The following is a 27,635-nucleotide window of genomic DNA, read 5'->3' on the forward strand; positions in this document are numbered from 1 at the left end:
GTCATACCCTTTCCCCATTTCACATCTGCTCTCCTGTTTGCTTCCTTTATCTTATGCTTAACTTCCTTTCTCTTTACTTTGTACCTCTCATACGATTCTCTCGTCCTAATTTGTAGCCAATCTATGAATGCCTGCTTCTTCTCTTTTACACATTTCTTTGCTTCCTCATCCCACCACTCACTACCCTTCCTTCTTTTTCCTCCCGTCCTCCTTGTTCCACACACCATCTTTGCACACCTATGACTCCCTCCTTGAACCATCCCCATTCCTCCTCCACTCCTAGTTCTACTCTATCCTTTACTCTCTCCCACTCCTCTCTCAACTTCTTATACTCATTCTCCTTTTTTTCCTCATTTAAGCAGTTCACTCTAAGTACCTCCCTACCTTCTGCCCTTTTCCTCTTTCTCCGCCTATTCTCCACTCTCAATTTATCTTCCACCAGGAAATGATCTGATATTCCCCCACTCTCTCCCCTTAGAACATGTACATCCTTAACTCTTCCTACCATACTCCTGGTCACCACTATATAGTCCATTAACCACTTCACTACGGAGCAAAATCTCGCAGGCAGCATTAGCTGCCAGACGTACGATGTTTCGTAATAATACTCGCATCATAAAATATAGTCACCGCTTATATCGATCATTCTCTTTTTCACCTGTGAATTTTGATAACCATAGAAAATGTGATGAAGACAGTTTAGAGAGTATGTCATTATGCAGGGGCAACTACAATAAATATAATCAAGACGCTGATATGGCAGCCTCGCGTATCCACTTGCTCCTCATGCCGCCTACGTAGGTGGCACCGTATGGAAGGGGTTAACGCTCTATCTGCCACCCTTCCATCCACCACCCTCTCCCATGTGTACTTATGCTTGACTTTCTTCTTAAACACTGTATTTGCTATCATCAACTCTCTTTCAAGACAGATCACCATCAATTCTCCACTACGATTATTACCGGGAACTCCATACTTTCCAATAACTCCATCAATTGGTTCATTTCCTACCCTAGCATTTAGGTCTCCCAATTCAACTACATTGACATTTCTACCTAATCCCTCTATGCACTCATTTATATCCACCCAAGAAGCCTCCCCCTCCTCTACGCTCTTTTCACTACCAGGTCCATACGCACTTACAAAAACCCACATCTCCTTTCCCAGCTTCACCTTCATCCACGTCAACCTTGATACCTCCTTCCACTCCACTACCCTCTTACTTATCTCTTCACTTACTAGTATAGCCACCCCTTCTCTACCTCGTCCCCTCTTCACTCCTGAGTAGTTCCCAGCTACACTCCCAAACTCACAGTTGCCCTTTCCTTTCATTTTAGTTTCACTCAAAGCCAGTACATCCATCTTTCTTCTCACAAACATACTGCCTATCTCTTCCCTTTTACTGCTTGAATCAATAATAGTTGATAGACTCAGAGTTCACATTGAGACATAATTTGATTCATAACTCACAGCATGGTTTTTCCAAGTGTAAGTCATGTGTGACTATAATCTTTTTACACTAACGTTTATAACAAGGTGCCCCACCAGAGACTACTAAATAAAATCAAAGGGCATAGGAGGAAGTGTTAGAATGTATTAGAGTTTGGATCAGTGACAGAAAATAGTGGGTCACCATAAATGGTGTAAAATCCAAATGGGGAGTGTTTCTAGTGGAGTTCCCCAGGGCTCAGTTTTGGGTCCCTTATTGTTCATTATGTATATAAATGACTTGGACAACGGGATTAACAGTGATGTTAACAAGTTTGCAGACAACACTAAATAGGATGTCTAATTAGGTCAGGAGATGATGCTGAGATTCTGCAGGATGACCTTGAACTGTAAACATGGTGGGTGAAATGGCAAATGAACTTCAATATCTCAAAGTGCAGCATGTTAAATGTAGGGCTACACAACCCCAAAAACAGATATAGCTTAGATAACACATTTTCAGAGAAAACAGTGCAAAAGAGACTTGGGAGTTCTAGTGACTCCTGACCTTAAATCCAGGAAACAGTGCATTAGAGCCAGGAATAAAGCTAATAGAGCACTAGGTCTCATTGCTAGGATGGTTACAAATAGAAGTGTAGAGGTAATTATTAAACTCTAGCATTAGTTAGACCTATCCTTGACTATGAGGTACAGTTTTGGTCTCCGTCTTATAGAATGGACATCACTAGAATCAATACAGAGGAGAATGACTAAAATGATACATGGGTTCAGAAAGTTACCCTACAAAGAGAGGCTTAGGCACCTTAATTTACACTCTCTGGAAAGATGCAGAGAGCAGGGTGATCTAATAGGTGTTCAAGTGGATCAAGGGCTGTAACAAGGGTGATGCAAACAATGTCATCATATCAAGACAACAGGGCAGGACTCGCAGTAATGGATTTAAATTGGACACATTTGGATTTAAAGAAATAGGAAAGAATTAGTTTATAGGGTGGTCAACAAATGGAATAGACTTAGTAACCATGTAGTGAGCACTGACACTATCAATTGTTTTAAGAAACAGACCACTTTATGGATGGGGATGACAAGTGGTAACACACATAGAACTGCCTAGTGTAGGTCTTATGGTCTCTTGCAGTTTCCTTCATACTTATGTTCTATACTAAAGAGTACATATCCTTTTATTCTGGCTCCTGCCTAGCTATCTTATTCAGCTTTACAGTATCTCTCCAAAAAGGAAAATTTACCCATCTGAATTGACTCTTTCTGTAATACAGTGTGCACTGAGGACACCATCAAGTTCTGAGACAATACCAACACATAATAGATCTGGTCACAGAATCAAACTGTCCTAGATGCTACCATCACACTGAGGACAGTAAACATCTCATCCCACACTAACATTCCTAGACAAAATATTTATTCCTCTGAGTGACTATGAGCTGTGATGGACATCACCAGTTACTTTGGAGCTGTGGGTCTCCTGCAAGTGATCCCTGGGGCAACAGATTCATTGTAATATAGTGTACTTAACTTTTCCCCGTCTTCTCCTTTTATGCAATGGGGGGACGGAGAGGGGAGGTCGCCGATTTAATGAAGCAGCCTTGCTGTGGATGTGCTGTGTCTTGTGACACTGCTTCTGACCCAGGGCAGTGGACAAGGTGCAAGGATGACCCATCATCCAGGAGGTGCTAAGATAAGAGGGAGGGTGGAGGGGTGTGGAGTGTATTCAGGGATGGAATGGGTGGAAATGATTTTATGCCTTTTCCTTTTTGGCTACCTCCCTTGTAAGGGGGAAAAAGCCTTGGTATATGTATGTATGTAACTTTTTACCCTAGCAGACACCTGTGTTGCAAGAAATGCCTGTAGATTGTCACTGATTCATTTTATACTAGCATACACACGTGCATACATTAGCTACACAATGTCAGATCTGGTGGTATCAGCAAGCTTCAATGGACTACCCATTGTCTGACCTGACCCATGGTCAGTTTGGCTTGACCTCTGATTCAACCGTCAAGCCACCTGCATCCTGACTGGAGAGTCAGCTATACAATGTTACCTTATGACAAATTATCTATTACATTGATAGGATAATGTTTTTCTGTATATATGTATTTCCTTCCTATACATATATCTATATATTATACAGAGTGCTCACACAAAGTTCTATACTCTATATAAATTTAGTCATAAGGAATTTATTCATAGAATTATAACAGTGTTGGCAACCAAAACTCATTCTCCTCATTGAGCCCTAAGTGGCAAAGGTCAGACTGACTATACTACTGTCAAGACTTTACAATAAAGAGAAAAATCCAAGTAATGCCTTTATCCCACCACTGCCACCAGAATGTAGAAGAATCAGACAAAGTTTGACTATGCTACTGTCAAGACTTACCAATAAAGAGAAGAACCTAAGTGATGCCTTTATCTCAATGCTTCCAAACAATGTAGAACAACACAAGTGTACACCTCAATATTTCACTAAATTATCTGCTATGGGGGTTAATAAACAACTATGACCACCCCATTATTGGTCACTCTTGAGATGGGCAAGGCTGAATGATTGCATCTAGTACATCATGAAAACATCCATCACATACTTCTTAATAATAATAATACATACATATACCAAGGCCTTTTCCCCCCTTACCAGGGGGGTAGCCAAAAAGGAAAAGGCACAAAATCATTCCCACCCATTTCATCCCCAAAAACACTCCACACCCCTCCACCCTCCCTTCCATCTTAGCACCTCCGAGATGACGGGTCATCCCTGCACCCTGTCCACTGCCCTGGGTCAGAAGCAGTGTCGCAGGACACAGCACATCCACAGCAAGGCCGCTTCATTAAATCGGCGACCCCCCCTCTCCGTTCCCCCATATAAAGGAGAGGACGGGGAGAAATCCCTTCGGGCTGCGTCAAATTTTTTTGCTAACACACACTACCTCACCCCCATTCCCCCGTCCAATCCACCTCATGCATCACAACATTTTCCATATACAACCATTCTCCATTCACCCCTGTCTTCTGTCCTCTCCCGTCCTTCCTCAACCGACATTCCCCTCTTCCCCAAAGCCCCCTTCACCCCATCCATCCATCTCATTCTAGGACGTCCCCTCATGTTCTCTTCCTCCACATCTGCCTTCCATACCTCCTTTACTAGTCTTTCTTCACTCATTCTTTCCAGGTGTCCAAACCATCCTAATACTCTTTCATCCACCCTATCTCCCAGCTCCCTTTCCACCCCTGTTCTCCTCCTCACTTCCTCATTTCTCACTCTATCTAGCCTAGTAACCCCCATCATACTTCTCAGACACTTCATCTCAAACACATTCAAGTTCCTTCTCTCTTCCTCTCTCATGTTCCATGTTTCTGCTCCATACAGTGCTGTTGGCACAATCACTCCTTCATACAGTCTCCTCTTAGCATCCATTCCCAGATTCCTATTCCTCATTACACTTTTTAAACCACCAAGGCATTTACTCGCTTCTCTCAATCTACATTCTACCTCCACCTTCACTCCACCCTTTCCTGCCACATTTGCACCCAAATATCTGAAACTATCCACTTCCTCCAGTTGCTCTCCCTTAATGCTCACTTCCAGATTACTGCCACTTTCACCCCTTGTACATCTCATCACCTTACTTTTACCCACATTTATCTTCAGCTTTCTTCTATCACACACTCTCCCAAACTCTGTCACCAGCTTCCTCAGTCCCTCCTCCGATCCTGCCACAAGCGCAGTGTCATCCGCAAACAACAGCTGGCTCACCTCCCACTTTTCTCCATTTTCCTTAACCATCTCCAATCCCTGACCCACTACCCTTGCATTCACCTCTCGCACCACCCCATCCATGTATAAGTTAAACAGCCAGGGTGACATAACGCATCCCTGACGAAGTCCCACCTTTACTTCAAACCACTCACTCTCTCCATTTCTAATCCTGACACAAGCTCTACTACTCTCATAAAAACTCTTGACAGCTCCCAGAAGCTTTCCTCCTATCCCGTATATCTGCATAACCTCCCACAGTGCCTTTCTGTCTACCCTGTCATAAGCCTTTTCCTGATCCATAAAGGCCCAGAAAACATCCTTCCCCTTACCTATAGCTTTCTCACATATCTGTCTTACCACAAAAATCTGATCTACACAACCTCTACCTGTCCTAAACCCACACTGTTCCTCACCAATTACTCCCTCTGTTCCTCTCCTAATCCTCTCAATCAAGATCCTCCCATAAGCCTTCCCAACTACACTTAACAAGCTAATCCCTCTGAAACTACTACATTCACACTTGTCCCCCTTTCCCTTGTAAAGTGGAACTATACACGCACTCCTCCAGTCCTCCGGCACTCTACCCTCTCTCCAGCAAACATTAAATAACCTCACCAGCCACTCCACCATCACTATACCTCCTTTTTTAAGACATTCTGCATGGCATCCATCCAGACCAGGTGCCTTACCTGCTTTCATCATCTTAACTGCTGCCTTCACTTCATCCTTCCTTATTTCTCCTCCATTCTCCTCACTCTCACTGTCTTAGCATTTCCCACTGCAGCTATCTTTCCCTCCCTATCCTCCTTCACATTTAGCAACTCCCTAAAATATTCTGCCCATCTTCCCCTTACTGCCTTCTCCTCCATTATCATCTCTCCATCTGCACCTTTTACCTTTTCTTCTCTACTTGATTCGCCTCCTCTTCCTCTCTTAATTTCTTTCCAAAACATCTTTTTATTACTTTCAAAATTTTCTGTCATACTCTTACCCCATTTTACATCTGCTCTCCTCTTTGCCTCCTTTACCTTTTTCTTTACTTCTCTTTTCTTTTCCCTGTAAGTCTCATATGACTCCCTCGTCCTACTTTGTAACCAATCTGTGAAAGCTCGCTTCTTCTCTTCTACAACCTTCTTCATTTCCTCATCCCACCATTCACTACCCTTCCTTCTATTTCCTCCTGACCTTCTTGTTCCACACACCATCCTTGCACACTTTGTGACTCCCTCCTTGAACCATCCCCATTCCTCCTCCACACCTACCTCCACTCCCTCCCACTCCTTCAGCTTCCTCTTGTACTCCTTCTCCTTTTCCTCTTCGTTTAGAGAGTTCACTCTAAGCACCTCCCGACCTTTTGTCCCTTTCCTCTTCCTCCATCTGTCCTCCACTCTCAACTTACCTTCCATATATATATGTACACTTTTCAAATACAATCCAACACACATTAAGAACATAGCAGGTGGGAGAGTAGATATTCTAGAGAAACCATGAAATTTTCCTACATGGTGTGCCAGATAAACTCCCCATCTCAATCACAAATCTTTGGATGTTGAGTGCAACTCCATGATCAAACCCAAAATAAGAAAAATGACAAACTGTGATAACTGCAGACTTCTAAGTTAGTGAGGGTGAAGAACCCTTTATTGGGAACCTATCAATAGACTGGTTTCCTTACAGGATTTCACCTTTCAAAATTGCCTGTCCTCTTATTTTAGTAACTCTTAATTCACCTCCTACTAAGCTCTTTGCTTATACTTCCCCCTTCATGCTGTCTACCTACCCACATTGTCATTTTCTTAAATTTCATCACTCTTAACTCCATCTGGTACACCTTCCAATTCCTGATGTATTAGTTTTTATCATTCTTCTTCTCTACAGTAATATCCATGAAAAATATATTATACAAGAACCCAAACACTTTGTTCATTCATCTATGACTGAATTGCACCTATCATATGGTGTACACACATTCATTACTCAATGTAGATATGCGTGGAAACAAGCGCGGCGCCACAATCGCGCTGGTACTGTTTACAACACCATACTTTGCGACCTGTTGGATTTTGTTTGGCTTAGTTTGAATGCTTTGAGCATTCAGTGTATGCACAGGATATTCAAATTATCTTGTTGTGCAAGTGTATGCCCGATTCTTCAAAAAGAAATAAATATTCATCGATTCAAACACAAATTTGGTTATCAACCTTGGCAAATTAGTTTTTTGAGTAAAAATATTAAGGTAAGGCATCAATAAAATATTATTTTATTGTAAGAATTTTTTTTTTTTTTTTTTTAACGTATTTTCTCCCGGTTATGAGCAGCTCAAGATCGTTGGGTATTATACACTTGGTGATTTGTTGACCCAAAAATTTTCACATGCCAAGTTGCATGTGTGCTGAATGGCCTACCAGCTCCGACATTTGGCCTTCTAGCCAAAAATTCCATAAATCAATCAATCAACCAAATTGCATGTCAATTGGGCCAGTGGTTTGGGTTTTATTGATTATTTCTAAATTAACAACAGTTGCCATGGCAGCATGATAGGTGTTAGTAAGAATGGTATAAGAAGAAGGTCCTGCAATGTTAATGACATGCTCAGGTGATTTATTGACCCATAAATTTCATGGGTCAATAAATTACCTGAGCATGTCATTTACATAGCAGGACCTTCTTATAACATTCTCATACCATGCATGTGTGCTGAGTGGCCTACCGGCTCCGACGTATGGCCTTCAAGCCAAAAATTCCATAAATCAATCAATCAATCAACCAAATTGCATGTCATTTGGGCCAGTGGTTTGGATTTCATTGATTATTTCTAAATTAACAACAATTGCCATGGCAGCATGATAGGTGTTAGTAAGAATGGTATAAGAAGAAGGTCCTGCAATGTTAATGACATGCTCAAGTGATTTATTGACCCATAAATTTTATGGGTCAATAAATCACCTGAGCATGTCATTAACATTGCAGGACCTTCTTATATCATTCATTCTTACTTACACCTATCATGCTGCCATGGCAACTGTCGTTAATTTAGAAATAATCAATAAAAAGAAGGTCCTGCAATGTTAATGACATGCTCAGGTGATTTATTGACCCATAAATTTTATGGGTCAATAAATCACCTGACCATGTCATTAATATTGCAGGACCTTCTTCTTATACCTTTCTTACTAACAACTATCATGCTGCCATGGCAACTGTTGTCAATTTAGAAATAATCAATGAAATCCAAACCACTGGCCCAATTGACATGCAACTTGGCATGTGAAGGTTTTTGGGTCAACAAATCACCAAGTGTATAATACCCAACGATCTTGAGCTGCTCATATCTGGGAGAAAATAGGTTAAAAGCAGTTTTCTTACATTAAAATATTGGTTTCTTGGTGCCTTACCTTAATATTTTTACTTGGAAAACTAATTTGCCAAGGTTGATAACCAAATTTGCATTTGAATCGGTGAATATTTGTTTGTTTTTGAGGAATTGGGCTTTATGATAAAACCTTCACATGCCAAGTTGCATGTCAATTGGGCCAGCGGTTTGGATTTTATTGATTATTTCTAAATTGACAGCAGTTGCCATGGCAACATGATAGGTGTTAGTAAGAATGGTATAAGAAGAAGGTCCTGTAATGTTAATGAAATGCTCAGGTGATTTGTTGACCCATAAAACCTTCACATGCAAAGGATTACAAAGGTGGAGCATACCGACAGGAGACCTTTTGATCCATATCTAGGTCGAATGCGAAAAAAAATCATAATAATAAAATAATAAATAAAAACTATAATAATGTAAATAACAAATAAAATACATAAATAGATGCATAGGTATAGTTAAATAATAAACAAACAGGTAAATAGTAAATAATAATAAATTGACATATAACTAATAATAAATGAAAATCAGACAGACAAATGATAACAAAACAAAAACAAATAATATAAAATAAATTATAATCATTACAGCATCTTGCTTAGGTATTTATCTAAATGATTCTTAAAGCTTCGAACTGAACTACATTGCACTACCTGTGCAGGAAGTTTATTCCATTCATTAACTATACGGTTGGCAAAGTTGTTTCTACCTACTTCCAAATTGAATCTATTTCCAGACAGTTTGAGACCATTGTTTTTTGTCTGATTCTCATTCAATGTGAAAATTTTGTCACTTTTGATGTTGTCAATTTCCTTTAAAATCTTAAAGACCTGTATCAAGTCACCTCTGAGTCTATGCTTTTTTAGGGAAAACAGATTCATGTTTTAGTCAATTTTCGTATGATTTATTTTTGATATTTGGAATCAGTTTTGTGGCTCGCCGTTGTACTTTTTCCAGTCTGTCAATGTCTTTAATGAGATTCAGTGACCTTTAATGAACCAGCGGTTTGGATTTTATAGATTATTTCTAAATTGACAACAGTTGCCATGGCAATGTGATAGGTATTAGTAAGAATGGTATAAGAAGAAGGCCCTGCAAGGTGATTTGTTGACCCATAAAACCTTCACATGCCAAGTTGCATGTCAATTGAGCCAGTGGTTAGGATTATATCATTTCTAAATTAACAATAGTTGCCATGGCAACATGATAGTTGTTAGTAAGAATGGTATAAGAAGAAGGTCTTGCAAAGTTGTTGACATGCTCGGGTGATTTATTGGCCCATAAAACCTTCACATGCCAAGTTGTATGTCAATTGGGCCAGTGGTTTGGATTTTAGTGATGATAATCTGAAAATTGACAACTTCATGGTTGCCATGAAAAGGCAAGTATGGTATGATGGAGATGTCTCTCATTGTTTTTGACATGCTCATGTGATTTGTTGATCCATAAAACCCAAGTATTCCAAATTTTAATCAAATTAGACAAGTGGTTTAGAGTTAATGTGTATTTCTTTACCGAAATCTTTACAAATTAGCACCCTTAACCCCTTGAGTACCGGATGTGTGTTTTGTGACACCTGCGTGTCACAGCTGAGTGCACCCGCCAGGAACCGAGCGTGCTCCCCATGACACGCATGTGTCACAGTTATAAGCCGTGTGTATTGAGGGCTCTCAAGGCCTTGGTTTCTGGGTTATTTCTACCCACGCGGTGGCAAGTGTCTGTTTACAAACATAAGGCTCCAGCCATTCATGGGACAGTTTGAAACGTTTGTTTACGTAAGGTTGACGGGTCGGTAACGAAGGGGTTAATTCAAACATTTTGTTATGGTAAAGTCTAGCCAAAAATAATTTAAAAAAACCATATCTCCCTTATTTTTCAAACTATTTAAAAAATTTAAGAGGAATTTGGTTTCTAATAAAGTTGTCTTTCATATACAACAATAATTTAAGGGTTAATTTCTTTTTTTAATTTTGTGCCCATACCTACTCAATGCTGATGCCCATTTTCTGCAATTTCAATACCAAACCACTTGTTTAGTTTTAACTGGTAGCCTATAATCATAATAACATTAAAATGAGTAAACTATGGCAGCCTTGGATGATATACCTGATAATAGTTTCTAGTTATGGAAGTGCCATATGGCACTATTGTATAATTGTTGTTGTTATAAACAGTTATTTACTAGTATTTTATCCCTGTGGACACTCTTGCATTACCATCATACAGTATATTGCATTGTATTCTCGCTGAATGGCACTAGTATGCCCATTCCAGTAAACATAAATAGAACATTAGATATTCTCAATTGCAGTGTTATCAAAATCAAATGTTGCTCAAATAAAAAAATCTAAAAGCTACTGGAAATTTTCTAGTACCCTTATTATTAAATCTGAATTTATTCTGATAATACCAATATAAAGATTTATAACCATCTTGATTTACAGTACTGTAACTTTTTTTCTTCTTCAAATTTCATATTACTGATACATGTAACATAAATTTATTAAAACTGTCCCATAAAAAAATTAAATCTCATATAGAAGAGATTGAGAAAAAGATTAAGCTATCCCATGAAGAGCAACACCAGAGGGAAAAGCTAGAAGTGATACTGCGGATAAGGGATAACCCAAAATACTTTTTCTCATACGCCAAAAAGAAATTAAAGAACAGATCAGTAGTTGGGCCTCTATACGATCTGAATGGTGTACTGAATGGAGAACCCAAGCAAATGGCAAATATACTTAAGTCACAGTACGAGAGTGTCTTCAGTGACCCAAAGAAAGAGAAGATGGTAGAAGATGCAAAAACTTTCTTTACAGACTCCCCAAACAGCCCCCAAATACTCTCATCTATCAAGATCAGTGAACAGGACATAACAGAGGCAATAAAAGCTATTCCACCTGACGCGGCAGCGGGACCGGATGGTTTCCACACACAACTACTAAGAAACTGTGGACAGGAGCTAGCAAAACCACTTCAGATGCTTTGGGACATATCAATCAAATCTGGCACAGTTCCTACTACACTGAAGACTTCCATCATCACACCCAAACATAAGGGAGGTAGTAGAGGTCAGGCGAGCAAATACAGACCAGTAGCCTTAACTTCTCACATTGTGAAACTTTGTGAAAGAATCATAAGGAAGAGGATGGTGGATTTCCTGGAAACTAAGGAAGCCTTCAATGATGGACAGCACAGTTTCAGGCAGGGTCGATCGTGTCTGTCCCACTTACTCAAGCACCATGAGAGGATCCTTGAAAGCACACAAGATGGCTGGAATGCTGACGTGATCTACCTTGACTTCGTCAAGGCTTTTGACAAGGTAGATCATGGCATTCTCCTACATAAGCTACAAAATCACTGAATAACGGGCTCACTTGGAAGATGCACAGTTTTCTAACAGGTAGAACTCAACAAGTATCTGTCCAAGGCGAACTGTCCGAGCCCAATAGAGTAAAAAGTGGTGTACCATAAGGATCAGTGCTAGGGCCGCTCCTCTTCATTATCCATGTAGGAGACATTGATGAGAAACTGAAGTATACTGAAGCATCCTCTTTTGCTGATGACACCAGGCTGAAAAAGCAGATAACATGCCCAGAAGATGCAGCAAATACTCAGAAGGACCTCAATGAAATACAAATTTGGGCAGCTTCAAACAACATGGCATTGAATGGTGAGAAATTTGAACTTGTACGCTATGGGAGAAATGAAGACCTTAAAAACTCCACAAGCTACAAGTATAACAGCCACCTCATCACAGAAAAAGAGCATGTCAAAGACCTGGGAGTATACATGAGCAATGATGCAACATTCTCACACCACATCAATAAAATAATAGAAGCAGGAAGAAACTTGAGTGGGTGGGTGCTCAGAACTTTCAACTCCAGAGAAGGGTAGTGCCTGTAGACCCTATGGAAGTGTCTGGTTGTTCCAAGGCTCGAGTACTGCTGCCAGCTATGGTCTCCATACAAAATACAAGAAATAGCAAACCTAGAAGCCATCCAGCGGTCCTTCACTGTAAAAATTCAGGGAATACAGCACCTAAACTACTGGGAAAGACTAAGCCAGTTAAAACTGTACTCTCTGCAGAGGAGAAGGGAACGGTATATAATTATTTGTGTGGAAAATCCTGGTGGGCAGAGTGCCAAATGTGGGGATTGTGTCAAACTATCATCTGAGAAAAGGAAGACTCTGCTACATAAAGGGTACAGTAGGCTCCATTCAAAGAGTGAGGACAATAAAACACAACTCCTTCACTCATAATGGACCTCGTTTGTTCAACTGCCTCCCAAGAGATCTCCGGGACCAGACAGATACTAGCCCGGAGACTTTCAAGAGAAAGCTGGACAAATGGCTGGATGGGTTACCAGACCATCCACTGATACCAGGATACCCCTACAGCCACCACAACACCCTGCCAGAAGCAGTTCAGAACCAAGGACAACTTGGAACGTGCAGAAGCCGACTTCAGCCATGTCATTAACAGACAAAATTACCAAAAGTATACCGAAAGTAAGTAGAAAGTATATAAAAAAAAAAAGTAACACATGGTCACCTAATTTCACTTTACATTCCCAAATTACCTTATAGCTATTTGGAAAACACTACGTAAATAGTGACATTTTCAATATAACACATATTTAATATTATGATACAGGCTACTCTAGTCTCTACTGTTAAAATTATACCAGACCAGTCCACTTAGTATTCAGTATGTACTATGTACATTTCCTGAATTATTAATACAAAATAATTATCATGCAAATTTCGTTAAGTTCTCACTTCAACTAAAACATTCAAACGTTAAACCTACATCCATTATGTTTTACTGTCACATTCACATTTTCATGCGTTTACTGTAATTGCTATAGCATATAGTTACCTTCATATCAGAAGTAGTATGGTCTAGCAATGTGTTCCCACTTTGACCATAATATGACGAGGCAACGTCCAATTTACTAATGGTGTTTAGTGGTTCAATGTGATACATACATGTTGGTAAACTTATGTTTTCCTGCAGCTGCACTTGCTTGTCTAGATGATACATTTCGCAGTCTTGATGTTTCACTCCTCATGTGCAATGCCCCGGAGTAAAGATCCTAATCGAAAGTAGTATTAAAATAAAACTAATATAGAATCCAATACTTTCTCTTTAGCAACTTTGTAGGATTCCTGCTATACAAACTGTGCTGAATGAGTATGTTTTGTTTCATAGCTAATATTTGTAATAAATAAAAAAAATGCACAATGGTAATCATAAATAAGCAAGTGGAATTACAATATACATCTATATATATGTGCAAAGAGTTAAAACTGTAAGATATAAACAAAGATTCACCGTAGAAACTTGGTGAAATGATTTCTGCGTCATTCCTCTATCTGACGGCGACTCAATACTTTATGAAATCTATATTAGTTTTTTGAAATACATATTATCTAGAAATAGGAGTGGGCTTCTTACTTCACATGATTACAAATTTATGAAGTACTGATTGTGGAAGAAATAAAAAAAAAAGTCGTTGCAAGTGTTTTAGTAAGTCAGTCTAACTGACATGTGTGCTGCACTCCCATTGGTCTATGGAGCGATTGGCGACTGTGTACATTTGGCTCTCATGTAAAAGCTTCCCATATATGTTGCATATTACGGGCCCTTTGCAATATCACACTCAGTTTGTATGCATTTTACTTACTTTTTATTTGTCAAATCAACAAATACATAGACAAAATTTTATAAACGGTTTGGTTTGTTGTCATGGCTGCCCGACTTCTGACCAATTGGAGTAGTCGTTACTCGCCGTTGTTTGTCAAACGATGGCAGTAAGCTGTGGTTGTAATACCCGTTGAACTCGGACGTATCTTCGAAAATTCGTGTTTATCTTTATCTTTCCAATGTTTGGAATGTTTCTGCCACAAAATCAATGTCCTGAAGACATGTAGAATAGTTTATTTGTGGGAGAGAGTGTCTTAAAATAGGAGTTATAAGAGTATGGTCACGTGACCTTGCAATGAAAAATGGCGCCGACGTTTGGGATAATTTGAAGATGCTGCGGGAGATGTCAGTCTTGTTGGTTTGTTTGTGTTTACATTGACCTACTGATCAGTGTGACAGGTACGAGGTGATTTTCATGCATAATAGCTTCTCATGATGTCTGAAAGAAAGAGAAAAAGAGGCCGACCACGGTCGACTCCAGTGCTGAGTTATGGAGCTGAAAGAATGTCGAGAAATAATATCAACAGAATCATAAAGAAGCCAAAGTACTTGTTGGATCAAGAGGAGGAGAGTAATCATTCCAGATCCAGTACACCATCAAGATCCTTTGATTCCTTCAGTGATGACAGAAATGGGTCTCAGTTTGGTGTTAAAAGTAAAATCAGACGTGGTTACAATCCAGAAGTAGATGACAAAGATTCAGAATACTTGTATGGGTCTGATTTTGAATTGGATGATATTTCTGACAAGGGGAGTGACTCCAGAAGTTTCTTTGATGAAGAAGATGATGACGTCGGGATACCTATTGAGGATGTAGAAGAAGTTGACTCCTATGGGGAAGATAATTCAGTTTCAAGTTTCTCCACAAATGGGGGTACTCCTACAAAAACCTTTTACAACTTTCGTTCACAGACTCCAGTACCTGTGTGGTTGCAGGATAGAGAGTACCCACCTCTTGAACTGCCTAGGTCCTCAGATGACCTGCTATTACCTCATGCTTATATTTTACGTGCTGTGAGCATATATGAAGTGTTACGCCATTTTCGGACGCTTGTACGGTTGTCGCCATTCCGGTTTGAAGACTTTTGTGCTGCGTTAATGGCAGAAGAGCAGAGTTCTCTTCTTGCTGAAATACATATGATGTTGCTGAAAGCCTTAATTCGTGAAGAGGACTCTCAGCAAACCCATTTCGGACCTCTTGACCAAAAGGACTCAATCAATGTGATACTTTACTTTATCGATGCTCTCACTTGGCCTGAGAGTCTGTGTCAGTACCTGCAAAGTGATAAAGAGTTCTACCCTACTCTACAAATCTTGGAATCTTGTGACTACCCATTTACATCATTGGAAAACAGGTAAGTTGCTTTGTTCATTTACTTTAGTTTAGTTTCAATTAGCATGTCTCTGAAGTTGGTTAGAGATAAATTGTAGGCTAATATTGACACTTAAGCAGATACTATCATTAACTTGATTATTACTCAAATATATGTAAATCGAAATTATGAAGTAATTGGCAAATTTTAAGGGAAGGCTGCTGATGTAGGCCATGTTTCATGCCAGATATTGGATTCATGTTAGATATGAGTGGCACTGAACCATAATTGATCAATTTATAGTACAGGTATTTGAAATTTGGCAATAATTGCTATATTTGGTAAATGTATTTTGAAAACATATCCTTAGAATCTCAAACTTTGATTTGTATAATCAAATATTTGGTAAGTTTAAAGAAGTGCACATCTAAATGATATAGCAGTAGTAAATTAAGTATTAATTTTGTAAATTGTAATACATCAGTGTCCTGTGGTCCTGCTAAATAACGCCTGGTAGCGACCGGCGATTTCCTATGGTGCCCGGGTGTTGTGTAAGCCTGTTTTTTCAGATCTAGTGGTTCATATCATATGAATGATTCGTCTACTAGTGAATTAATTAAAAAATAAATTGAATTTAACAGGAGAAACGACGCACAAATCGGGAAATTCAGCAATTTTTTCATGAATTCACTAGTAGACAAATCATTCATATGATATGAACCATTGGAACTGAAAAAAACAAACACAACGCCTGGGCACCATAGGAAATCGCCGGTCGCTGCCGAGCATTAATTACTACGACCCGTGTCCTGAGATGAAGGGATGACCTGTCATCCAGGAGGAGCCAAAATAAGAGGGAGGGAGGGGGGATGAATGGAAGTGGAGTATGTGGTGATGGAATGGGTGGGAGTGGATTTTATGCCTCTGTTTTTGGCTACCTCCTTTGTAAAGGGGAGAAAGCAGTTGGTATGTATATATATATTGGTAGAAATCAACAACAACAACAAAAGTCGCTAAAAGTGATATAATACTGACAACTCAAAGCTCAATGAGAGCTTCAAGATGCATGTTTGTTTTGATGTATATGGAAATCGAAGAAATTTTAGCTATCTTTATGATATGAGTGGAAAGACTTGGTGGAAGCATTCTTTCTTCCCTCTACCACAGGGGAAAGGCAAAAATGGAAATATGTACTCAAAGAAGTGGTACAAAATAGTATTAAAAGGGGGAGTGTGACACCATAATGGAGGGACAGTCACAGTAAAATGAAGTAGTATAATTTCTCAATGGTAGATTTCCTCCAACATAGGCAAAATGATGTGAAGCTCTGGTCTATATTGATTGCATGTTACTGCATAATTTATACCACACACTTGGGAGTGTTGATAAAAGACAACCTGTCACCTGACAAACATATTAGGATTGTGGGAGAGACATATAGATGACTGCAGAAGATTAAAGTGGCATTCCATTATATGGATGAATAGATAAAAAAAAAAAAAATCATAGAAACTCTGATATGTCCAAGACTGGAATATACATCAGCAGTATGGTCCCCACACAGCGTGAAGGATATAAGCAAGATTGAGAGAATACGAAGGGCAGCAACTAAACTGGTCCCCAGCCTGGCAGATAAATCATGAGGAAAGACTAAATGTACTGGGCCTGCCAACTTTGAAAGATTGTAGAGGAAGAGGTGACATGATTAGTGTTCAGCTCACTAAAGGGGATAGATTGCATTGACAGAAGAGATCTCCTGATTAAAGATGGGAGAGCTTTAAGAGGTCATGGAAATAAATTAAGAAAGACATGTCAAAAGGATGTGAAGAAATGTAGTTTTCCATATAGATGTATAAATATATGGAATATTTTGAAGGTGATATAACCCAAGCTCAAACAGTACATTAGTTCAAATCTAAATATGATAATTGGAAATCAAAGATATAGATCAAGTTGGAACTGTCCATGAATTTTAGAAAATTAGAGAATGGGAGACAGGACCCAGTGAGCATTGCTCCTTTCCTGTACACTATAATTAGGTAGATACAATAACATGCAGCCAATTCACCAGACTGGGTCCCCACCCCCAAAAAAGTGCAAGACCCTTACACCAAAGTTGGATGCAGTCAAAGTATGTACCTATTCAAATCCAAATTGTTGACCCTCCCATTTTAACACTGCTCAGCTCTGAGGGAGTGAAAGTCACCACTTCCACTGGAGGACCCAACAGCTGGAGCTGGTTTACCCCCACCAGTTCATTATATGATGACCCCTCTCCATTCATCCACTGGGAAAAAAAATATATATATATACAGTAAAAGCTCTTTTATCTGTTATTCTCGTATCCGGCTCCTTCTTATAACCGGCATATTATTAATGAGGAAATAACAATTTTGTGTAAAAATGTAAAAATTCGAAAAAATAAAATTTAAAATTCCCGCGCCACTCCTGCGTGCATCTTTCCCGCCATCTCCCATAAATCCCGCCGCTCCGTCAGGCCCAGTGCCCACCGTAATAAGACGCCTGATGTTAAGCGTGCGACTGTCTATTAGCAACTCTCTCAACACACAAACACATACCGACAGCAAAGGAAGGCAGTGATGGCTGAGTTGAAGGATATGCGTGGTAGTGCTAAGTTTAGCGTCACTGATGAAGCCCTTCAGGAGTGGATGGAGGTCGACAATGACGAAGCTATCACCCCCACACTAACTGACGACGAAATCATTCAGGCAGTGATTGAGGAGAAGCATGGTAAGGAAACAGAGGCTGATAGTGAAGAGGAAGATGACCCAGAGCCAAGAGTAATGTGGAAGGATGCCGCTAAAGGATTGGCAGCATTTATCAAGTTTGCGGAGCAGTGCACCTACATGGGGACTCACGTCATGATGTCTCTTCATAGTCTTCAAAATGAATTTTTAATGCAGAGAGACAAACATTCTAAACAAAGAGACATACGTGATTTCATGAAAATAAATAAAGATGAATATACTGGTAAATAAATAAACAACAAAAGTGAAGCCATTGAATGAATTTTATTTAAGTACTCTATGAATAAAGGCAATAAATGTATTTTTTTTTTTTTTTTTAATTCCTTCTCGTAACTGGGATTTCCCCTTTCCGGCACGTCTTTGGTCCCACTCTTGCCGGTTAAAAGAGCTTATACTGTGTATATATATATATATATATATATATATATATATATATATATATATATATATATATATATATATATATATATATATATATACAGAGTAGACAAGAGCATTCATTCATGCCATGTCCTTCCTTCATCCATGTACTCTCCATTCACTCCCATCTTTGGTAGTATCTTCCTTGCTTAACAGGCATTCCTTTCACATCCATTGTCCACTTCACCCTATCCATCTGCCTCCTTCATCTTCCTTTTAAACTTACTTCACTTTAGTTCCTTTTGATAGTCTTTCCATATATCCAAACAACTTCAACACAAGTGTATTTACTTAATTGTAATATACAGTAAAGGAGCAATACTTGTGGGATACAATCTCTTACACTCCAGTTTATCAAACCTAACTTCAAATTCATGTATGGTTCAAACTTGGTGTATATCCTTACTTTCCAGTTGTACTTAGATTTGAATTCATGAATTGTTCCAGCTATATCACCTAGTCTATACCAAGTATTTTTGCAATAGACTAGCAAACCTCATGAAACTCCCCTCAGAGATAACTGAACTGAGGAATCACTCTTAACCCCTTCCATACGGTGCCGCACACGTAGGCGTCATGGACTTAGATCTCGGTGGCAGCAGCCAATGCCAGCCGTACGACGTGTCGTAATAATACTCGCATCATAAGATATAGTCACCGCTTATATCGATCGTTCTCTCTTCACCCGTGAATTTTGATAACCATAGAAAATGCGATTACAAAAGAATTAGAAAGAATGTCATTATGGAGGGGCGACTACAATAAATATTATCAAGACGCCGATATGGCAGCCTCGCGAATACACTCGCTCCCCATGACGCCTACGTGTGCGGCCCCGTATGGAAGGGGTTAATATATGCAGGAATTGCACTGGCATGCCTACATTCAAGTCACCACCTAGCAGTAAAACAGTACCAATACAGAATTGGCCTATTGGCAAGAGGCACCAGTTGTCCCACACAAAAGATGCAGAATACTCTATATCATACTGTCCTACATCTACTCTTTCCAGACAGTAACACAAAATCTTTTCACAGAGTGAATAACTGAACTGGTGACTGGCTAGTTTTCTGGAAGCTGTGGGTCTCCTACAAGAGAACTAGGTCAATAGCTTGATTCATATGATAGGTTTCCAACCCCCTGCCAACATCAAGAGGTGTTGGAAGCTACAGTCCTGATACATCAGCATTTGTTGATAAGCTGCCACTGAAAGACATTACTTAAAGAATGACTGGAAAGTGTTTCATCTACATTAACAAAGAGTTTGGTTGTTGACAGTTAGTGGTCTTAAATTTAGAGTATCTCCACAATGATCTGCCAAGGTTGGCTATCTAAAGCTGTGCACCAGAAGAGAAATGACCACTTAGGGGAGAAAATTCCTTAAAGCAATGTATATGAAAGTCTTGTTAATGTTAAGGTAAGATTTAAGTTATGCAGTGAATTACCCCAATTCATATTACAGTTTGGGAATGGCTGACATATATTTAACTCAGGCAGTGACATAGCTCACATATTTTTTGCTGTAGTTGATGCCAAGTGATTTGTATTTAGCTGAAGGGTAGACCTCAGGCAAAATGGAGTCTTGATCAGTCAATTAAGATGTCTTAATTGTCTTACATTTACTCCACAGCTAAATAAAAGTGTGTGAGATTAGCTGACTCAGAAATCCTTAAAGTACTTCACTTTGTTAAAAGAAAGGCTAAGGAAAACACCACATTGGTTGTTGGTGGCTGTTAGAACTGAGGGTTCTTAATTCAAAGTTGTTCTCAATTATATATTTATACTTCTTAATGACATTTGTATCCTGGTATTTATCACAGGGAAATTTATAGACAATGAGTGTACTAAGTACAGTAGATGATTTTCAGTAATATAACTACATACACTTAGTTTTTAATGAAGTAGCATATGTATTCACATATTTTAATGTAAATTGGCACACCATATTTAATATAATTGGTCAGATGATATTAACAACACATAAGTGTTGTCTTGAGTTTCACTTACTAGAAACTCACAACAGCTGGCAACAATCCTTAGGCCCTCCCATAGATCTCTAGTAAGGAATGTTAGATTCTTGTCTGTGTTTATGACAGATGCTTATATCAATATGAGAAAATTTTATCAATTGGATGTAGAAGAAAAATGAACTTATATGAGAAACAAATTTATGGAGCCCATAAAACAGTATATATCACAAAAAAAATAGTGAAAATGAGTGCAGCACATAACCATTAATTGCCAGTGAACACACATTTATGGAAGAAAATAAGAATTATGGAAGACTAACAAGTACTTATAAAGGGTGGCACTGGAGTAATAAGTGAGGGAAATGAAATATCAGTGGAACTTTAGGTGAAGTGTAAGAACTCAGTAATATTATAAAGCTAAAGACTAGAAAATTAGTAAGCATAAGAAAGCAAACAGATTAGTAATTGACAGTATGGCTTTCTACCTTGTAGGTTCACCACATAACAATTGATTACAGTTTTAGATGAATGAACCAAGGATATTGAAGGATAAGGAATATATTTGGCTCAAATTGATTTTAGAAAGCCATTGGCAAAGTAACTAGATATTAGACTTTTCCACAAGATTAAGATGGGAATAGAATAGTCAAGTGGCTGGAGGCATCTATGATATAAAGGGAATAGTGTGTGTTTGTTGGGGGGGGGCATCAGTAGGAACATGTGATAATGATAATGGTTACTTTGAATTTCACCGACGAAAACCCCATAGTTCTACAGCAGTTGGCAGCAGTCCCCAGATCCTATAGATTTCTCTGGGAAGATATGTTGGACTGGTATTTGTGTTGTAGTAATGTGGGAAGTTTCTTTGTCACTGGCTTACCATTGTAGGAGGAGGGGAGCAGTCACCAGTTGTACACTGACTCAATGTGGAAAGTACAGTTGAAGTTGATGGCATGAGATTTTAAGTCTGGTTCAGAGACAGTATCAGCTCCATGGGGCTGCATCTCTAGATTGAGATGAGGATGCTGATACATTTTGAAGACAGCTGCCAAGGGATTTATCCCCGTCTTCTCCTTATCTGCATGGGGGGATGGAGAGGGGGGCCGTCGATTTAATGAAGCGGCCTTACTGTGGATGTGCTGTATCTTGCAACACTTCCTCTGACCCAGGGCAATGGACAAGGTGCAGGGATGACCCGTCATCCAGGAGGTGCTAAGACAAGAGGGAGGGTGGAGGGGAGTAGAGTGTATTTAGGGATGGAATGGGTGGGAATGATTTTATGCCTTTTTCTTTTTTGGCTACCTTCCATGTAAGGGGGAAAAAGCCTTGGTATATGTATGTACACATGTATACTTTCACAGTGGTAATTGTGTAAACAATTTATGAAACTTAAATTTCTTTTTTAAATAACAAAAGAATGAAAAGAAAAATCCTTATTTTATTGGATCATGAAACTTAAGTTTTCATAAAAAATAGAACGAGAATCATTATGAAAACCATGTACACCAAACTTCCATTTGATTCAATGTGTTACTCTCCAGACTGCCAGATTTTGGCAACTTATAGTATCCACAATTATTAAATGCCACTTCTGCATCATATTGATGTAGGTGCTTATTTCAAATATCAATAAAGGAATAGTCTCAAACAGGATTAAAACTTTAGTAATTTCTTGTGAATGTATTAATAGTTGTGTATATTCAAGAATTACTACCTAATTCAGTACTCCAACAACAATTCCCAGACATAAGCCCCACATATAAAACTCTCACACCTAATAAGAACCACACTGGTATGCCTGCACACAGGACATCATCCAATATTAAAATGGTACCAATACAGAATAGGCTTGACCACCAATTCAAATTGTCCCATATCCAATCACCACACAGAAGATACAGAATACCTCATACAGCAATTCCCTCCGCTAATAATCCTTAGTTATCAGCTATACACATGTGAAAAGGTGAAAGAATACAGAGACCAAATGTCAGTCCTTTGAGACTACCTACTAATGGGGTGAAGTGATGGCTTTAGAAAATGGACAGCTGGGTGATGATTCTATGTTCCGTCTTGCAGGACCATCACAAGCAGGTGCCCATAATTGGTCCCATGTAAATTAGTATGAACAAAGAAACTATTTAACATGTGGAAAAGAGATTATAGAATATCAAATCAATTGGTCCATTGCCCCATGTCTCCCAGGTAGCTGGCAAAGGCCACTGGGCAGGCCCACAGGTCACTCAGGGAAGAAATATTGTGTTATTGTCTAGGGCATTGTAGAATGAAGTGTTCTGTTTTTTCTGTGTGGTGGCTGCACTCAGGGTAGTTTGATTTTATTGTTATAGTCAGTTGACTCTAATTCATGGTTGTTGTTGTTGTTGTCGTTCCCTAGACTGTCTGTCCGAGCAGTCCCGTCTCCCCAAGGAATGCCACAGCCGAAACTGGGTTTTCCCACAAATCCTTTATAGACTGTATGTTGTGTTGTTTGTGTGCATGATTGTGTATAATGCAGTCTTCCATTATGTGTTGTATGGTATGGGGTGAAGTGTTACATCCTGGGCAGCTGTTCACAATGCGGTCATCCATATATATATACTGTACTATATATGAGTGGAAAGGTGGTGAGCTGAACACAGAGAATAGTTGGAGTTTTATTCACTGAGATTTCGTCCTTACCAGGACATTCTCAAAGTACTTTGAGAATGTCCTGGTAAGGATGAAACGTCAGTGAATAAAACTACAACTGTTCTCTGTGTTTACAAAGGATTACAAAGGCGGAGCATACTGACAGGAGACCTTTTGATCCATATCTAGGTCGGATGCAAAAAAAAAATCATATTAATAATAAAACAATAAATAAAAACATAATCTAAATAACAAATAAAATACATAAATAAATGCATAGGTATAGTTAAATAATAAACAAACAGGTAAATAGTAAATAATAATAAATTGACATATAACTAATAATAAATGAAAATCAGACAGACAAATGATAACAACAAAAACAAATAATATAAAATAAAACTATAATCATTACAGCATCTTAATTAGGTACTTATCTAAATGATTCTTAAAGCTTCGAACTGAACTACATTGCACTACCTGTGCAGGAAGTTTATACAATTCATTAACTACACGGTTGGCAAAGTTGTTTCTACCCACTTCCAAATTGAATCTATTTCCGGACAGTTTGAGACCATTGTTTCTTGTCTGATTCTCATTCAATGTGAACATTTTGTCACTTGATGTTGTCAATTCCCTTTAAAATCTTAAAGACCTGTATCAAGTCACCTCTGAGTCTACGCTGTTTTAGGGAAAACAGATTCATGTGTTTTAGTTGATTTTCGTATGATTTATTTTTGATATTTGGAATCAGTTTTGTGGCTCGCCATTGTACTTTTTCCAGTCTGTCAATGTCTTTAATGAGATTCGGTGACCACACGGAAACAGCATATTCCAAATGTGGACGAACTAACGATTTATATAGCTTGTTAATGAGTGATGGACTTTTGAAATCAAAAGATCATGCAATCAGTCCCAGAATCTTGTTTGCTTTCTCATAGGCTTAAATACACTGCTTGGATGATTTGAGGTCATTACTGATAATTACGCCGAGATCTTTTTCACTATCCACTTTTGTTAACGAATTTCCAAATAACTTGTAATCGTACTTACTGTTATTTTTACCTATGTGCATTACCTTGCATTTACTTGTGTTAAATTTCATTAGCCACTTTTCAGACCATTGCTGTAATTTATCTAAATCTTGAATATCTAATTGGTTTGAGTGATCATTTGCCACTCCGCACAGTTTTGTATCATCAGCAAATTTGGAAACAGTAGATCTTAGTCCATGGTCTATATCATTTATATATACTATGAATAGAAGTGGCCCAAGAATGGAACCCTGAGGAACTCCACTTGTAACATTTTTCCATCCAGAGGTTTTTCCATTTAAAACAACTCTCTGTTTTCGACCATTCAACCAATTACTAGTCCAACTTAATAGGCTACCACTTATTCCGTGTAAAGCTATTTTTGTAATTAGTCTTTCGTATGGGACGGTATCAAAAGCTTTTGCAAAGTCTAGATATATTAAATCTATATTGTTTCTTTTGTTATACTTCGAGATAACTGCCCTTCCACTCATTTGTTTTCTGTACTTCAATATATATATATATATATATATATATATATATATATATATATATATATATATATATATACAGTGGCCGCGAAAAGTTTGGGCGCAAAATTATAGGCGCCCAAACTTGCCGCTAAACTCAAAACATGCGAAAAATACAACTTTCCGCCCAAACTTTTCGCTATTTTTCAATGCTAGCGTTTGTACCCGTATTTAGCCGAGACAATATGCACTACTTGGCAACTCTGTTTAGGCGCACTCGATGTCACGTGGAGTCAGTTTCTAAACATCTCTCATGGGGAGTAGTCTTTTCTTTTTGCGGTGGTCTCTGTTTTTGTGCCTTGATATCTCTGTAATGTGAGGTGGTAAAGAGCTGGAAAGAGACACCGTTGTTACAATCATAACCCTCTATAAGGAGGGTTATAAGTGTAAAGATATTGCTACTCGTGTGGAAATTGGAGTGCGTCAAGTGCAAAAGTGGACCAAGAAATTTTGAGACGTAGGAAGTGACATCATTCCTACTCCAAAGCATCGCTCTGGTCAGTCAAGGAAGATATCAAATCGTACTTCTACGGTTATTAGGAGGCAGTTAGATAAAGATCCAATGCTCACAGCTCGAAAACTGAAAGAAAATAACCCTGCACTGCTGCATGATGTGTCTGTAAGATGTATTTCTGAACATTTAGCCAAAGATTTACAATACCGTAGTTGCTGTGCTAAAGTTCTTCCCCTCCTAAGTGCAAAAAACATACGTGATCGCATAGTTTTGCAAGAAATATAAGGACTGGTCCTTAGAAGACTGGGAACGAGTATTGTGGAGTGATGAGTCAACGTTTGTGGTGTCGTCGGGCTGCAGGTCGAAGCGTGTGAGGCGTCCCAGGGGATCTGACCCTAATGACCCTCGCTATACAGCTAAAGTGGTGAAACATGCTGCAAGTGTTATGGTGTGGGGATGCTTTGCATTTGGTGGAGTTGGCAATTTAGTGTTTCTTGCACAAAATGAGAGTGTAAATCAGCACACTTATTTTGAGTTATTGTGTGATAACCTGCCTGAAAGTTTTGAAAAGTGCAATGCTAGTTGGTTTATGCAGGACGGAGCTCCTGCTCACACAGCTCGGTCTGTTACCCAATGGTTAGAAGACTGTGGTGTTGATTACTTCAAAAAATGGCCTGGAAATTCTCCAGACCTAAATCCCATTGAGCATGTATGGCATATAATTAAAAAACAGCTTCAAGATTGTGACGTCTCCACTGTAGCTAAGCTAAAAACAGAAATACAGGATATTTGGGATAATATTATTCCTCAACACGTACAAAACCTGGCAAGATGCATCCCGGCACGTTTGGAGAAGGTCATAAAGCTTAAAGGAAAATCGCTTGGTAAATAAGGTATGTAATAAGCCATTTATAGGTCTTTAAATGATTATTTAAATGTGTCAAGTGTTTACATTTGTGTCTCGTTAATTACGTGCCCAAACTTTTCGCGGCCACTGTATATATATATATATATATATATATATATATATATATATTCATTCATTCATTCATAATACAAGTGGATAATGAATGGCTTGGGAATTGAGGGAAAGAAATGAACCTGTAAACTCTACATTTCATGTGGCTAATGCAATGTTCCCACCTTAGATATATATATAAGCAATGGGGGGACGGAGAGGGGGGGGTCGCCGATTTAATGAAGCGGCCTTGCTGTGGATGTGCTGTGTCTTGCGACACTGCTTCTGACCCAGGGCAGTGGTCAAGGTGCAGAGATGACCCGTCATTCAGGAGGTGCTCAGATAAGAGGGAGGGTGGAGGGGTGTGGAGTGTATTCAGGGATGGAATGGGTGGGAATGATTTTATGCCTTTTTCTTTTTGGCTACCTCCCTTGTAAGGGGGAAAAAGCCTTGGTATATGTATGTGTGTATAAAGAGAGAGTGAGAAGTAGCAAGCCCCTCTGGTGAGAGTGATGGAGTGATGTGGCAGCAGCGTGGTCTCACTGAGCCATGCTTAACCCCTTTAATACAAGTCAGATGCCTGATGTACGATGATGCATCACAATACATGCATTACAAAATACCAAGTTTCTGCTGTTATACTCATTCTCTTTTACCCTGAATATATATAACATCACAGTAAGTGTGATCAGGCCTATTCACAGAATACGGGGGTCACTTAGCTATATCTACAAAATAAATATAATCAGGAATCCAACGCCATTATCCTTGCATACTCCACTCGTAGCTCATGATGCATACATAGGTGTCATTGTATTAAAGAAGTTAAAGGCTTAAGTTATAATCGATAGAGTATAGGTCTATTCTCTGTTGGTACCATCTCAGAGCTGGATGGTGTCCTGAATGCAAGCATGCCAATGTGGTTCTTACTTCTCTTGAGAGTGGTTTTTCTTTGAGGCTGATGTCTGTAGGGGTTGGGGTTGATGAAATATTGAGATAAGCCATCTGCCTTGAAGAACTAGTTAAGTGATCTGGGTTTGAATGTGTTTTTGTGTGGATGTATTGCATGGCACCGGTGGTAGATTGTTGTATATGTTTGAGTAGTAAGGTGCTGTTTTATGTATTATATTTTATCATTATTTTATTTATTTATTTTTTATTTTATTTTTTTGGGTGATGGTGCATATAGAACACACTTTTTTTTTTTTTTTTTTTTTTCTCCAAAACTTTTGGTTCAAAAAATCAAC

The 27,635-nt window shown here is 38.8% G+C and overlaps 2 protein-coding genes across 5 annotated transcripts in view; one reads left to right on the top strand and one right to left on the bottom strand.

Moving 5' to 3' along the window:
• The window catches only part of AIMP2 (aaRS-interacting multifunctional protein 2), a 106,631-nt gene extending 92,571 nt beyond the window's left edge, over nt 1-14,060 (bottom strand). Inside the window, exons 1-2 of one of the 2 annotated variants that reach the window (XM_076196924.1) lie at nt 13,942-14,060; nt 13,486-13,702 (exon numbers count right to left, since the gene is read on the bottom strand). In XM_076196924.1, coding sequence (XP_076053039.1) covers nt 13,486-13,650 — 165 coding nt within the window. In that variant the 5' untranslated portion in view covers nt 13,651-13,702; nt 13,942-14,060. The remainder of the gene's footprint in view (nt 1-13,485; nt 13,703-13,941) is intronic. The other variant, XM_076196925.1, reaches the window with a different exon arrangement.
• Nucleotides 14,061-14,298: 238 nt separating this feature from the next.
• The window catches only part of LOC143032340 (nucleosome-remodeling factor subunit NURF301-like), a 311,934-nt gene continuing 298,597 nt past the window's right edge, over nt 14,299-27,635 (top strand). For all 3 annotated transcript variants that reach the window (XM_076196918.1, XM_076196919.1, XM_076196920.1), the window contains exon 1: nt 14,299-15,668. In XM_076196918.1, coding sequence (XP_076053033.1) covers nt 14,746-15,668 — 923 coding nt within the window. In that variant the 5' untranslated portion in view covers nt 14,299-14,745. The remainder of the gene's footprint in view (nt 15,669-27,635) is intronic.

The sequence above is a fragment of the Oratosquilla oratoria genome, chromosome 13 (genome assembly GCF_046742065.1).
Source record: "Oratosquilla oratoria isolate Oo_2021 chromosome 13, ASM4674206v1, whole genome shotgun sequence".
Lineage (NCBI taxonomy): Eukaryota > Metazoa > Arthropoda > Malacostraca > Stomatopoda > Squillidae > Oratosquilla > Oratosquilla oratoria.